Here is a 14050-nt window from a genome sequence, read left to right as displayed (position 1 = left end):
GCCCTGGAACACCGGCAGGGTTGGCAGACCGATCTCCTGAGGGCACTGAGGAGAGACGGGCACCGTGTAATGCAATGTACACCGCTCTTCCCCAGAGGGAGCTGACCCTCAAAAAGTCCTAGGCCTTAGGCGTCAGGACGTTTACGATGAAGACTATCCAGCGAGAATGACGGTCTGCAGAACTGCCTTCCGCTAGAAGCCTTCGGCCTGGGAGCGCCACTCTGACTCTAGACTCTGCGGAGTACGAGAAGTGAGGCCCCCAGAATGAGGGTCTAGAGCACGGTAGGTTGGGACTGCTCCCGCCTAGCAGCCCCTGCTGACTGCCTCAACCTCCTCAGGGGAAGAGAGGTAAACTCGTGCTCTCACTCGAGAACATTTATTTATTTATTTTTTATCCAGTACAGTCAAACAACCAGAGGAGTAAATACGGTCTGGTGAGTAAGATTCACATCAAAAACCGAATGATGTAATATAAGCGTTGCCTCGGCAGCGCAGGAGCTGCTCAGTCACACAAACAACGTCAATCTACTCGGAGAAAGATGGCCGCATCAGCAAGCTCTCACTCAGAGGGGGAAGAACCGCAGCGTGGGCTTCCAAGCCTCGAGTACAAGCTCTTGATCTAGGGAACACGGGTGGAGATAGGACGAGCCGTCTCCAACCCGTCCACCAGATCATGTGCTATCCCCGCGATCTCAGTCGCCGCCGTGCCTCAGCAGCAGCGGGACCGCAAACGCAAGATCACAGGCACGGACACACTCCTCGGAGCATGCCCGGTGAGAGCGGAGCGCTTAACAGCGCGAAAAGCACAATCCGCCCCCCGAGAGTCGACTGCGTGAGCTCCGCTTTCCATTAATGCGGCTCATTATAATATCAGGCATAATATGCTTGTGTAACTGATGCTTGTGCAACTGGCAAACTCTTTGATGCCCTCCGTATCAATCTCCTCGGAGAAAGACAGGCGGAGTGTCGCGCCCTCTCCCCGGGGGGGAAGTACCGCAGCGCGGGCTTCCAAAACCCCAATAGTGGGCGCCGGATCTGGTGGTTAAGGAAGTAGATAGGGACGCGGCTGTCTACATTCTCTCCACCGGATCCATATGTGAAACCCACGAACACAGCCGCCACTCTGCCTCGGCGAAAGCGGGGCCGGCACCGCGAGGAACGCTAGTGAAGGCTCTCTTCTCAAAGAGAGCCCTCTGAGAGCGAAGCAAGGCAGTAACAAATGCTACTAAAACGAGCCGTCAGCTCCCAAGCAGACAACAAACAAACTGTGTGTATCCCCACCCGTAAAGTAACACGGGAAGGCGGAACACACAGACTGAACGCTGCCTGCCCTCGCCTTAGGTGTCTGGTTTTGTCTTGAGATTTCGTGACAACACTAAATAAGACTCACAAACAGATATCAGACTGACACACACACAGAGGCGTTCCCGTAGCGTTTCGACACAGCTCGAGTTCCTGCAGGGGAACTGTCAGTTTGGGAACTCCATGAGCCAACAGCATCATAGATGGGATAACGAGTCCTTGTTTCACTAAACAGCAGCAATTCTCTGATATTCAGGTCAGAAGTAGCACATATTGTGCTTGAAATGGAGACAAGTACCATTGGAACGCCTCTAACTTAACTGTATTTTTCAGTTTAAATATTTTTATATTGGAAAAAAACCTGTTAAAGTTTGAGGCTGTCATCCTAAGTGAGAGCAATGTTCATTCTTGTAAAAATCCTCTTGTGTTTTAGTGGAGGTTAATTTGGGGAAGTCGTGGCCTAATGGTTAGAGAGTTGGACTCATACCGGCAGGGATTGTAGGTGGGGGGAGTGAATGTACAGCGCTCTCTCCACCTTCAATACCACGACTGAGGTGCCCTTGAGCAAGGCACCGAACCCCCAACTGCTCCCCGGGCGCCGCAGCATAAAAAAATTGCTACCCACTGCTCCGGGTGTGTGTTCACGGTGTGTGTGTGTGTGTGTTCACTGCTGTGTGTGTGCACTTAGGATGGGTTAAATGCAGAGCACTAATTCCTAGTATGGCCACATGTCACGTCACACTTTATAAATGACAGAATTGGATAGTCATTAAACCCTCAAATTGTGTTCTGGCCATTTTGACACACAGAGGATTTTCTTTTTGCTAGTTAATGTCATCCCATTGGACTAAAAGTGAGTTTCTTTGTTCCCCCCCCCCCCCCATTTTTGGCCTTGTTGCAGTTCTTGATCGTATGCCTTGTTGATCTGAGCTTAAGCACCTCAGTTTTTGCCAAAATTATTTACAAATAATGTTTTTTACTAAAAACTGAGGTGCGTAAACTCAGATCAGCAAGGAATCAGTTCCCCCCAAAAAGAAATTCAAAACCTGTGCTAATTGAAAGAAAATCTTGTGAAAGTGATTCACAAGCAATTGTTAAAAGGCTGGTTATTTAGGTTAGGTTAAGGATTTTCAGCACAGTGCAAGGGTTTAAAACATATCGTTCTTGGTAGGGCTGCCCCCTAATAGTCGACTAACCGTTAGTCGATGAGAAGAGGCTTGGTCGACCAAAATTTTATTAGTCGCTTAGTCGCAGAAAAAAAAACATACAAAGTGGCGAAATCACGCAGTCCGTGACGGACAAATCGTTAACGGCTGGTCTATGTGGTAATATAGTACATCGGGCAGGACATATGCTCACCTAACCTTCATCGACCTCAAATATGGCTTATCATCTGAAATATTTATGTAGTAGCAACTTTACATGGCAGCTCAATCTAATGTTAGCCTAGAAAAAAGTGCGCTGTTCACTTGTTTGTGCGGAGTGTGGAAGCTGAACTAGTGCTGGGCGGTATACCGGTTCATACCGAATGCCGGTGTTTATTTTTGTTATGATATGAATTTTTTAAATACCGTAATATGTCACTTAAAGAACGTTCGGAACGCAACACTTTTTGAAAGGGGTCCCTTTTCACTGTTGCACTGTGGTGAGGGAACAGCTGTATGTGTTACTAAGCATGAAAGTTCCGAAACTGAAGCTGTAGAACTAATAGAACATGATGACACAGAAGAACTCATCCACAATATCCACATTGACCGCCACAAATATCCACCGCCCCCTGCCATCAGCTCCCGCGTCTCACACACACACACGAGCGCGACTTTAGCACTAGATTTAACAACTTTCAGACCCTTTTAGCTGCTTTTTTTCCATAGAATATTCATACTGACAAACCTAGCGACTTTTTTGGATAAACCTTAGCTATGGTTCAGTTGGAAGATTTCACCAGTGCTGTCCCACGAACGCGAGGTCTGACTTTCCCGGAGAAGTGTCTCCTCTCTCGGCGTCTGTTCTGTGCAGTGAGTGGCAGAGAAGCAGCGCATTCAGTTGACCGCTCCGCAGCTGACTCGTCAATAAATGAGTACAAAACAGCATTTCCTAGCACCTGTCACTTACTGATTGTTTGGAATTATAAATATGAGTGTAGTTCATCTGTTAATATCACATGCACTTTTTTGTTTGTTGTTTTTTTTAGTTTGTTACTCAGACGCAGGCAGGGCGCTGCATGAGACAAAAAAGTAATATAGCCAAAACAACCGCATAGCCGCTCTTTAGTGTAGATGCATGTTGATTTTATCAGATGATGCCGCGATTATAAATGAGAGTGAATCCTGGTTAACATGTTTTAAAAGGGGTCATGTTTAGTCACTATTTAGTGTGGTATTTTTTGACAATATTCACTCATCATGACAGTAAAATAGGGCATTCTAAGTCAATATACTGCAGTATTTCCTCTCTCAATCAGTAGAAAATAGCGGTCATGCATGAAAAAAAAATACCGTCATATACCGTGAAACCGGTATGATTTTTAAAAATACTGTGATATAAATTTTTGGTCATACCACCCAGCACTAAGCTGACCAGTAGCACGCTTGGGCTACTGCAGGACATATGGAGGCACTGGTGCGATCATTTGCTCTTAAAATACTTCGTCATTTTTGGTCATACAGATAAGAGTAATGCATTTTTTCGTATCTGTATAGACTCTACGTTTATTCGTGTGCACTCAGAATAACAACGAAATGTTGTGCTTTTGTAAAATAATGAAAGCAAACAGGATGTGCTTTCTGCTGTCTCGGACTCACTTCGAAACTCTGTGTATTCTTGACTTATTACAGACATGAAAATATATCTAGAGAGTGAAACTTTTAAATGAACCAATTCAAATAGAAAACTAAAATTCTCAGATTATGTAATCTGTATGAAACATGCATACAGGCGCATACTGCGGAGATGACAAGTCAGTGAAGAGATGAAGTCGGCGAGACTTCATCTCTTAAACCGAAAACAGAAAACACTAGTGTATCAATAAATTATTAAAACATTAATGCAGTGTACTTGCTGTTTTTCCTTAACACATTCATAAGTATTATATTTGCCGGTTTGCTGTGGCAAGCCTTTTATGTGTGGGCTTGAGTGCTTATTAGGCTATGTAGGCAATTAAAGGCTCATTATTATGATTTATATGATTTATTAATAAAGGTGCGACTAATAGTCGACTAATGCTTAAAATTAACGACTATTAATCGACCAGAAAAATCTTTAGTCGAGGTCAGCCCTAGTTCTTAGTAGCTTCAGTGTAGTTAGGTACTTTTTGTGAGTTGCTTGTAGTGAACTACTATTTCAGAGAAATAGCTCTAGCTTGACACAGCCACTTCCCAAATGAGAAAGCACTTTGTGTTTCTGCTGTCTCTTATTTGTTTCTGACTGCTTTATAGCATGTGTTTCATTTTTGACGCAGAAATGTTAATATGGTCTGTCTCTGGAAGTTATTTGAGTTGAAAAGGCCTTGAGAGTTTGTTTTTTTTAAATTTTCCATTAAGCTTCAAATGTAATGTGTTCTAGAATTTTCTCTTTTATTGCAGGGTTTCAATCCAGTTGGGCCATTTGAAAGCAACATGCCATTGTTTTGTGGTTGTCTGAAATGCGGCTGTCTGGCACAGTGTCTATCTTATACACACACACACACACACACACACACACACACACACACACACAGAGAGACATTCACAGCAGGGCTATAATTTCCCTGCACATGTGGTTACACTGCCAAAGACTCCAGATTTCTGTAGAAATCCCAGTTCTGTTGAAGCTGCTGGCCCACAGTGAAGATTTCACAGCAGTCTTTAGTGCCTACTGGCAATATAACTTTTCTGATAAGTCTTTTGGCCTCTTTCATTCATTCATTGTGCCTTGATTCACATAGGCCTATTCCTTTATAGAGTTAAGGTTTTCATTCACTAGTAATATTCTTTTTATGACCTAAAATATACACATAATCACAGTATATGGCAATCTATAATTTAACATTATAAGCATTTTCATCCGTGATCATTAAACCATTGAACTTTTCAAGTGTTTAGACAGACCTGTCTTCAGATTGCTGCCTGCAGTGCCAGTGCAACACTATTGGTTAACCATAAAGATGTTCTGCCAACAGAAATCTGTGAGTGATCTCTGCTATTTCTTAAGATATTGGTTGTATCTTGGGAAACAATATTTGCTGTTATTATATATATATATATATAGAGCCAATCATATTAATAAAAATAAAGGTTAAATAAATTATGAAAAGGTGTTTCCATTTCTGTGAACATTTTTCAGTAAACAAATTAATTTAATTGGTTCTTTGGAAAAATTTTACTGATTCAGGGAAATTAATCAATGACCAAATCTAACACTGTTTTTGTCACTGTTTAAATCAGAGATATTAAGATGTCTTAATTCTGACATACTCACATGCCAAAGGAAAGGTCGTGAAGGGTTTAATGACACGGGTTTTAGGAAAATTAATGTCCATGTGGAAGATTGTTGTAAATTTTTATATTACCAGCAAAATCATTGCAATGCAAATATATTGTGAATTTTTGATATATTGCCAAGAGTAGCTATTCATAGTCACAGCAGCAGTTCAGTGACATTGTGATAGCATCAGGACAGATGAGCGCACTGAGAAACTCTTTTCACTCGTGCATTCTTATGGTTTCTATCAGTCAGAAGCCAACCAATGAGAATCACAGAGGTGTTATCATAATCAGCGAGTATCAGATTTCATCCCCTAATTTACCGTTACTTCTCCTAATGGTCTTTCTGAGTTTCTCAGCAGAAGTACTTATTTCTTTCCTTTCTCCTTAGAATTCAGGACATGCGAATGACTTAGGAGGATGCTTGACTTTGAATGAATGATTTACAGTACAGTGACACATTTTGCAAAAGGCAATCATTGCCAATTCCACGAGCCAATAACAGCTGTCATTGTAAGGATGATGGATGCTAAGGGCTGGGAAGACTGTGTGTGTGTGTGTGTGTGTGTGTGTGTGTGTGTGTGCACATGTGTGTGTATAATGTAGTATCAGTATGCCATATGATTCCTGCTGAGATCTGGGAGATCTCTGGCATGCATGCTGGAACGGTCATGCTGCATGCAGCAGTGTCACATCTCACACGGGGTTCAGTTTGTTAAAGAGTTACGTATATCTGTCACAATGTAAGAGGCTTAAAACCAAAGGTAATCTCACCTAATATGTGTCAGTAGTACAAAATTGTATTGTCATAGTGCTTTGGACATGTACCAAAATTTCATACTTTTTTTTATGTATCACGTAAATGCACGTAAATATTTGAATATGGTAATCATTCAGTATTGTCATCTGATATTATCACTGTACAATGTTACTACTGTGGTACTTTAATAAGTGGTCTTCATTTTTAAACAAGTTTCTCACATAATATTTCTATTATATATTGGATATTGTGTGTGTGCACATGTGTGTGTATAATGTAGTATCAGTATGCCATATGATTCCTGCTGAGATCTGGGAGATCTCTGGCATGCATGCTGGAACGGTCATGCTGCATGCAGCAGTGTCACATCTCACACGGGGTTCAGTTTGTTAAAGAGTTACGTATATCTGTAACAATGTAAGAGGCTTAAAACCAAAGGTAATCTCACCTAATATGTGTCAGTAGTACAAAATTGTATTGTCATAGTGCTTTGGACATGTACCAAAATTTCATACTTTTTTTATGTATCACGTAAATGCACGTAAATATTTGAATATGGTAATCATTCAGTATTGTCATCTGATATTATCACTGTACAATGTTACTACTGTGGTACTTTAATAAGTGGTCTTCATTTTTAAACAAGTTTCTCACATAATATTTCTATTATATATTGGATATTTTTTTTCTTTTCAGTAAGAAAAACCATCATTCTAACAGCCCTTATTGCAGTTAAAAACCTCAAAAACAGCACGTTTTTCACTTATATTTCACAGTTTTTCATTATTTTTAAGTAAATACAAGAATATTTAAAAGATTTTATTTTCTATGCACCAATATAAAAGTATCCACAATATTTACTTGCTTAAAAAAAATAATAAATAAAAATAAATAATCAAGTTTTTCACAAGCCAGCATCATTTTGTCCCTTTTCATTTATTGTTGAATGTTTTTATTTTGTTAGTTTGCATGTATGTTTAAGTGTATTCACCCATGCTTCCTCAGGAAGATGTTCTTCAAAGTACAATCCATTTCCCATTACCACCTCATTATTAGGAAAACCTGAAAGGAATCCTCTGGGAGGCATGAAAATCCCTACATTGTAAAAGATTTATAGCTTCAGTTTGAGTTTAGTAGATTAAATTAGCTGTAATAATGATGCCAGCACCTTTTTTTGTTTACCGCAGAGCATTTACTGTACTACTGCGTAGCATAATCCATGTGTTTTTACTGTCATGATACCTGTTTAGCAGTCGATGCTACCCCATGGATGACACTACAGTACATGTACAGTGACAGTCTATAGTTTGTAATTAAGTTGGAGAACCTATGTGGCTGTTGTCTCATAATTTTCACACTGCTCCTCGTAATGCAGCACTTCCTGTAAGTGAGTACGTCAGCAAGCACCCAAGCCATCTTTAGTTCAGATTATGCAATCAATCCTCTCTCTCACTTTGTGCTTTGTGTCATCTCCACATTTGTGCCTCATAGACAATGAGGGACCGATTGTTTTTTTCCCCCTATGTCTAATTGAATTCAGTTTTTCATTACAAATGATATAATCAGCAATCAAACAACAATTGGATTGAAACTTCAACTAAAATGTACATACATTTCAGAATGCAGTACTTTGTCCTCCATTTGCTTTAATGCCAGCAGTACTTGAGCTGCATGAACTCCAGATCTTAGTGTAAAACCTGATGATCATGTTCAACTCAGTGTCTTGATCTTCAGTGGAAGTAAGAACATCTGACCATCTGTACAAAGGTCACGTGATCAGCGTCACAAATGTGCTTATTTGATTAGAGAGCTACAAATAGAATCTTGTATTTTTCTGATTTGTTTTATATCATGGCTTTCTTTGTTCTATTTTTTTTTCCAAAGTTCTAAACAAATATTTTTAAGATTTACTTTCCAATTCCAGATTTCCAGTGTGGCCATGAATCTGAGGAAGCTAAAGGCATTGCCATATTGCTTTGTGGTGTGTTTGATGTTTGTTGCTGTGACACTTTATTGGCCCAGCTGAAATAAAATGCTCAGGCAGTGCTTTTCCTCTTTTGTTCTAATAGAATTATCCTCAGATTACTTTTAAGTACTGCAGGAAGCCAAGCAGATCCTCATTCCATGACCATCTTGCTGGATCTAATTTATGTGGGGTGTGATTTTAAGAGGTTGTTTGCTTTAATATTAGTAGACTCAAATATTCTATTCCTTGTTTTCATTTTTTTATGTTTTTAATAATGCTTTTTAAAATATGTATATATATAGTTTTCGTTAACATTTTATTTCAGTTTCAAATTTAGTTATTTTAGTACATCAAGGTAAACTAAATAAAAATGACAAATTTTGCTTGATCAAATTGTGTCAACTACTGTCGCTTAAATAAAATAAGCTTATTTTTTTATTTAAATAATTTATTTAATTTCAGTTCAAGTCTATTTCATTTCAAGTGACAAAAACTCTTTTATGGTTTTAGTTTTAATTAACTATCATAACATTGCTCTGTATTACCCTCAACAAACACTGACATTTAAAAATGGCTGTTTATGTGTCACTTGTAATTTTATGATCAGCATACCAAAGACATTTCAAACTGAAAGCGTTTGTAGCTGTTTATTGTTACATCTGTTTGAAAATCATCTTGAAATCTCATCTTGAATGCAAGCCTTATTACTACATGTTGAGCCATGGTGCTCATATAGACATCACAAGTTCAATCCTGGCTTGCAACATTCCTTGATCCCAATCCTTTTTTTCCCTCCCTGTCATTTCCTGTACTATAAATAAAATGGCAAAATAATCTCATCATGTTGATTTCTCTTCCTGTCTCTCTCTCTCTCTCTCTCTCTGTCTTTCTGCCAGTGTGTGGCTGTGATTTGGCACATTCCGGATTCTTCCAGAAGAGTGGCGAGTACATCTGCACAGCAGACTACCAGCGCCTGTATGGCACAAAGTGTGACAGCTGTGGGGACTTTATCTCAGGGGAGGTGGTCTCTGCCCTGGGCCGCACATATCATCCACAGTGTTTTGTGTGCAGTGTGTGCAGGTGAGCCCTCTATACAGACTACTAAAGTGGCATTATGGAAATAGACCCATCAGACAGATTAAGCGTGAGGGAGTGCTGGTGGGATGCTGGTAAATGATGCTCATTTACTAATGTGCTGATGACTGAATCTCATTAATTCACTTCCTGACAGCTATATGCTCCCCCACTCATCTATATACTGAGCAATTAACCAATAGTTAGTTCCAGTCTTCTAATTTGATCAGCCAAGTGACGTTCCAAGACCGCTGACATTTATATAATTGTCTTTGAAAGAAATTCAGTGTCTGTGATGGATGAAAAGGTTTTGGCTTAAGGAATATCTTCAGTTTAACTGAATTTAAAGGATTTGGTGGACCACATGTTGAAAATGGGAAGGCAAAAGTAAAGTCTGACTTCTTGTGCCACATTCTCTCTTATCAATCCTGACCTTAAAGCAGGGCAAGTAGGGCAGTGTTTTATAAATAAAATCTTCTGCAGACATACACTGTCAGGGTTGATGTCCACCCATATGCCCAAAATTACAAATTAGTTATAAAAAGTAATTAACCTGCCAATATTGAGAGAAAACCTACTTACCATAAAGTCTTGCCAGCCGTAAACTGGTATATATCAAATGATAGGTAGATAGATGATAGATAGTTTTATCTTTAGCAGATCATGTGTATCTCTTTAATTTGATTTACTCATGTTGTTTAGTTCAGATATTAAAACAGCAGGTTCAAACTATAGGCTAATTCTTGTGATTTAGTGCATTCATAGTGCATAGTGTTTCATTTAATAACTTTAATGTACTCGTCAAAACCAATTTTTACTTGAATTTGCCGCTTGACGGGTGTTTATTTTGGACCCGTGTGTAAGCATCTTCTATTCTTTTCTCTTGACTGAATTGCCCTAGAGAGTATAATAGAGAAGGAGCGATCAATGCAGAACTGAGCAGGATATTGTAACATGAGTCAAGGCGGAAGAAAGCTGAGGTTTTGAGCTCAAAATATGCAATAATGCCCAGAAAGTAAGCAGAGAAGGGAAGAAAAGTGTAAATGGAGAAGTAGCCGAGGCTAGAGGTGAATATCTGCCTCAGACCAAAAGGAGCAAATTAAGAAGTTAAAGGCAGAGGTGGAAAACACCATCTCTTGTCTTTTATATGTGGCCTATTCTCAGACTCACATGCAAGAAAATGAGAGGTACTGCAAGACATCCCTGCAGGGACACATTATCTGTCTGCCCAACACTGAAACACTGTTATTTGAATCCCATTTCTTTTTGTAGTAAAAAATGGGTTTAATGCAACTGGATATTTTCTACATTTACCACTTTAGTATTCACATTGGCAGTCATGTGAATTTTACATTGCCTGTGCACACTCTTCTCTCTTAAATGCTTTTTCTCTCTTTTTGTTAAGCTTGTGTGGACACTTTACTGGACTGTGGTGCTGTGAGTTTAGCTGCTAATGTGTCTCTGTTATATCCCATTTGTAATTAATTACAGTGTGTTTGCTCTGCTCTGATCTAAAGGAAATTAGTTCCACTAAATAACTTGCCCCTCCTCCTTTAGTTCATTACTACTCCGAAAGAGAGTTAGCGATTGATGAATTTATGTGGGTAGGAAAAGGCATTTTCATGGAGGACTGGGATTGCTTTGTTGGACTGCATTGTCAATTGGGCTACTAAATGGCCCAATGGGATGCTCTTGGCAGGAGTAACCTAAACATTTTTCGGCCTGGCCAAGAAGTAAACAGTCAACAGGAGAGCTAGATTATGTTACATTTAATATTTAGACCATCTGTGTGGAGACCGTGCTCTAGTTTTAGTGGGCTATCATCCCAGTTGCACTGTCAATGATTATTCATAATGTTACAGCCCTTAGGAATTTATTGTATACTTTGGTACAACTCATATTTCTGTACAGCATTCTGGACCTTTAATTGATATTTTGAGGAACTGTTGCAATTCACTGAGATAAAGAGCTTTATTTATTTAGGCTGCAAAAAATTCAAGGTGCCGTTCCTTTATATTATGATATATTTAATGGCCAAAATGTAAAAAAAAATGATGTTGTATAAATAAAGTTATATGTATTTAATATGTATAAATGTAGTATATTACCAGTCAAAAATGTGTGTGTGTGTGCCTGTGTGTGTACATACTGTACATGTACAAACATAAAATGGGAAGCTTCAATTTAATATATGTTGTCTGAAAAAATATTATCTTAAGCAATTTTCTTCCTTATTTAAATGTGTCTTATTTGTTATTTATTTTTTATAGTTTTTTTTCTTGTTATCAGTACAAAAAATATTGATTAAGATTTCATCTATTCTTAAAGTAGATGGCACAGGCTAATTTTGATGTCCTGAAAGAGTTGCAAGATTGTGTTCATGAACAAAATAAATGCAGCAAAACAAAAAAACTGTAAATTTTTAAAGAGCAGGAAAAGCTGACAGTGCTGTGTGTGTCTGGAGGGAGTGTTATGTGGCGGTAATGCCAAGGTCACGTAAAGACTGCATGGAAAGACACGCACAGAGCCTCATGAGGGAACCCACACAGTTTTCACATATAAATATAGAATAAAGTAGGTTGTGTGAAAGAGGAATAAAACACAGAGGGAAATAAAGGATATGAGAAAGTAAGATTAGATCCAGAGATCCTTCTCTCATTGGCACCAGCTATACTGAAACAATGGAGAAACTAAAGGAATTATTCCACCCATGTGTCTGACACGGGCTTTGTAAGTGCTTCTGTTGTCTGCCCACTTACCCTGTCATCCTTCACTCTCGATTTCAAAAACATCTTTGTGTGTGGTCTCAATTGTGGAGGAGTTTGTCATGCCATACTTCACATAGCCCAGTGAATAGCGTGTTGGTGTGCGTGTGTGTATGTGCAAAAGTGTGACATTTCTCTATAAATGTCCTTTCTAAGTTAAAACTGATCAATATTAACAGTGACAGAAATAATGTATGATCTGTTTTTAAAGGACCTGTTCTGTAATCTTGTAAAGTGGCAGAGCCGGTGCTCCTCTAAGGTCATGGTTCAATGTAAATGGATTGTTTTATAATTGCTGCATTAGTAGAGGAATAGACTACTGTAATAGGATTTGTCTCCTGGTGTAGAAGCTTCCAGTCATGCTGATTACTTAGAAGATAAAGCAGTGGTGTGGACACAATGGATTACGCGAGCTGTCATGAGACGTGGGCATGTGTGCTGAAGAGACACATACATTTATCTACATAAATAACATGGCCTTTGGTACAGGATTTGACTATAATGGTGAGGAATAGCCTAAAGACCAATTTCCATGCAGGGCCAGGTTGAAAAGCTATGTTGTTCCAGCCTAACTAATATGAAGAGAGATCCCACCTTGTCCACCTTAGCCTTTATTATCCGCATCACTCAAAAATGTTAAGTCATTATGTGATGTGAGTCACTTTGTCCCTTTATTTCAGTGGTGTTTGTGTCTTCAGTGCCAGTGTGTCTGAAGGGAAGCTCTGCTTAGGTAGAGCTGGGCCATAATGCTTGTGGGCAATGCGGCATTCCTCAACTCTATTTGGGGTTAAATGTTACTTGAACCCTGTCGGGCCTCCTCTCACAAAACTCCTGCTGTTGTGCCTTGAGTTAAATCCTTATACAATTGGCTCCCATTACCATACTTGTCAGTGAACGTACAGATTTTTCATTACAAGGTATTTACGCTACAGTACAAACATTTGGTGTCAGTAAGATTTTTTAAACGTTTTTCAAACGATCTTTTATGCTCACCATGGCTGCATTAATTTGATCAAAATACAGTAAAAAGAGTAGTATTACAATTTAAAATACTGAAACCTAAACAGTATTAGATATTTAGTTGAGTGTGTGTAGGTCAGGATTGCCTTCATTGTGAGGACCTGCCAACAGTTTTCTCTACCATGTAATTTAGTCTTCTCTGTAAGCATTACGGATTTATTTGAGTGGATCGTTTTTTATTTGGACAAATTTTAGGCTTTGGTTTACTTATACATGTGTGCTAAGTTTAATAACATGTTGTCTATCTGTCTGTCTGTCTTTCCCTCTCTAGGAAACCTTTTCCAATTGGGGACAGAGTGACGTTCAGTGGTAAAGAATGTGTCTGTCAGCAGTGTTCCCTCAAGCTGGTTAATTCCAATGAGCCAATCAAAATCCACGGGCCCAGTCGTAAGTCCCACCCTTCAATTTAAACATTTGCCTATTTGTTTGCATAACATGTGGTCCAGATGTGTGTGTCTTTGTGCAGAGGCTAGATAGTAAATCATATGTAAGTATTTCGCCAAATCTGCCACTCAAAAGTGTTTTTTTTCTGTGTGTGTGAGTATGTTTGGATGTTCTCATTCATATTTCTCCATCTCTTGGGTGTTTTCAGTAGTCTGCTGTGTATATATATATATATATATATATATAGTGTGTATGGAAAGTATACACACCCCCTTAAATTTTTCACTCTTTGTTATATTGCAGCCATGCAGCCATT

At 39.1% G+C, this 14050-nt stretch overlaps 1 protein-coding gene across 1 annotated transcript in view; it reads left to right on the top strand.

Moving 5' to 3' along the window:
• Positions 1-14050, top strand: part of LOC107602551 (actin-binding LIM protein 3-like) — a 73802-nt gene that overhangs the window by 25659 nt on the left and 34093 nt on the right. Inside the window, exons 3-4 of the mRNA XM_016295079.1 lie at positions 9388-9571; positions 13622-13737. Coding sequence (XP_016150565.1) covers positions 9388-9571; positions 13622-13737 — 300 coding nt within the window. The remainder of the gene's footprint in view (positions 1-9387; positions 9572-13621; positions 13738-14050) is intronic.

Source organism: Sinocyclocheilus grahami, unplaced genomic scaffold (genome assembly GCF_001515645.1).
Source record: "Sinocyclocheilus grahami isolate Dianchi unplaced genomic scaffold, SAMN03320097.WGS_v1.1 scaffold330.1, whole genome shotgun sequence".
Classification (NCBI taxonomy): Eukaryota; Metazoa; Chordata; class Actinopteri; order Cypriniformes; family Cyprinidae; genus Sinocyclocheilus; species Sinocyclocheilus grahami.
Note: the sequence above shows the minus strand (reverse complement) of the source record. Positions and strands in the feature narration are given on the sequence as shown.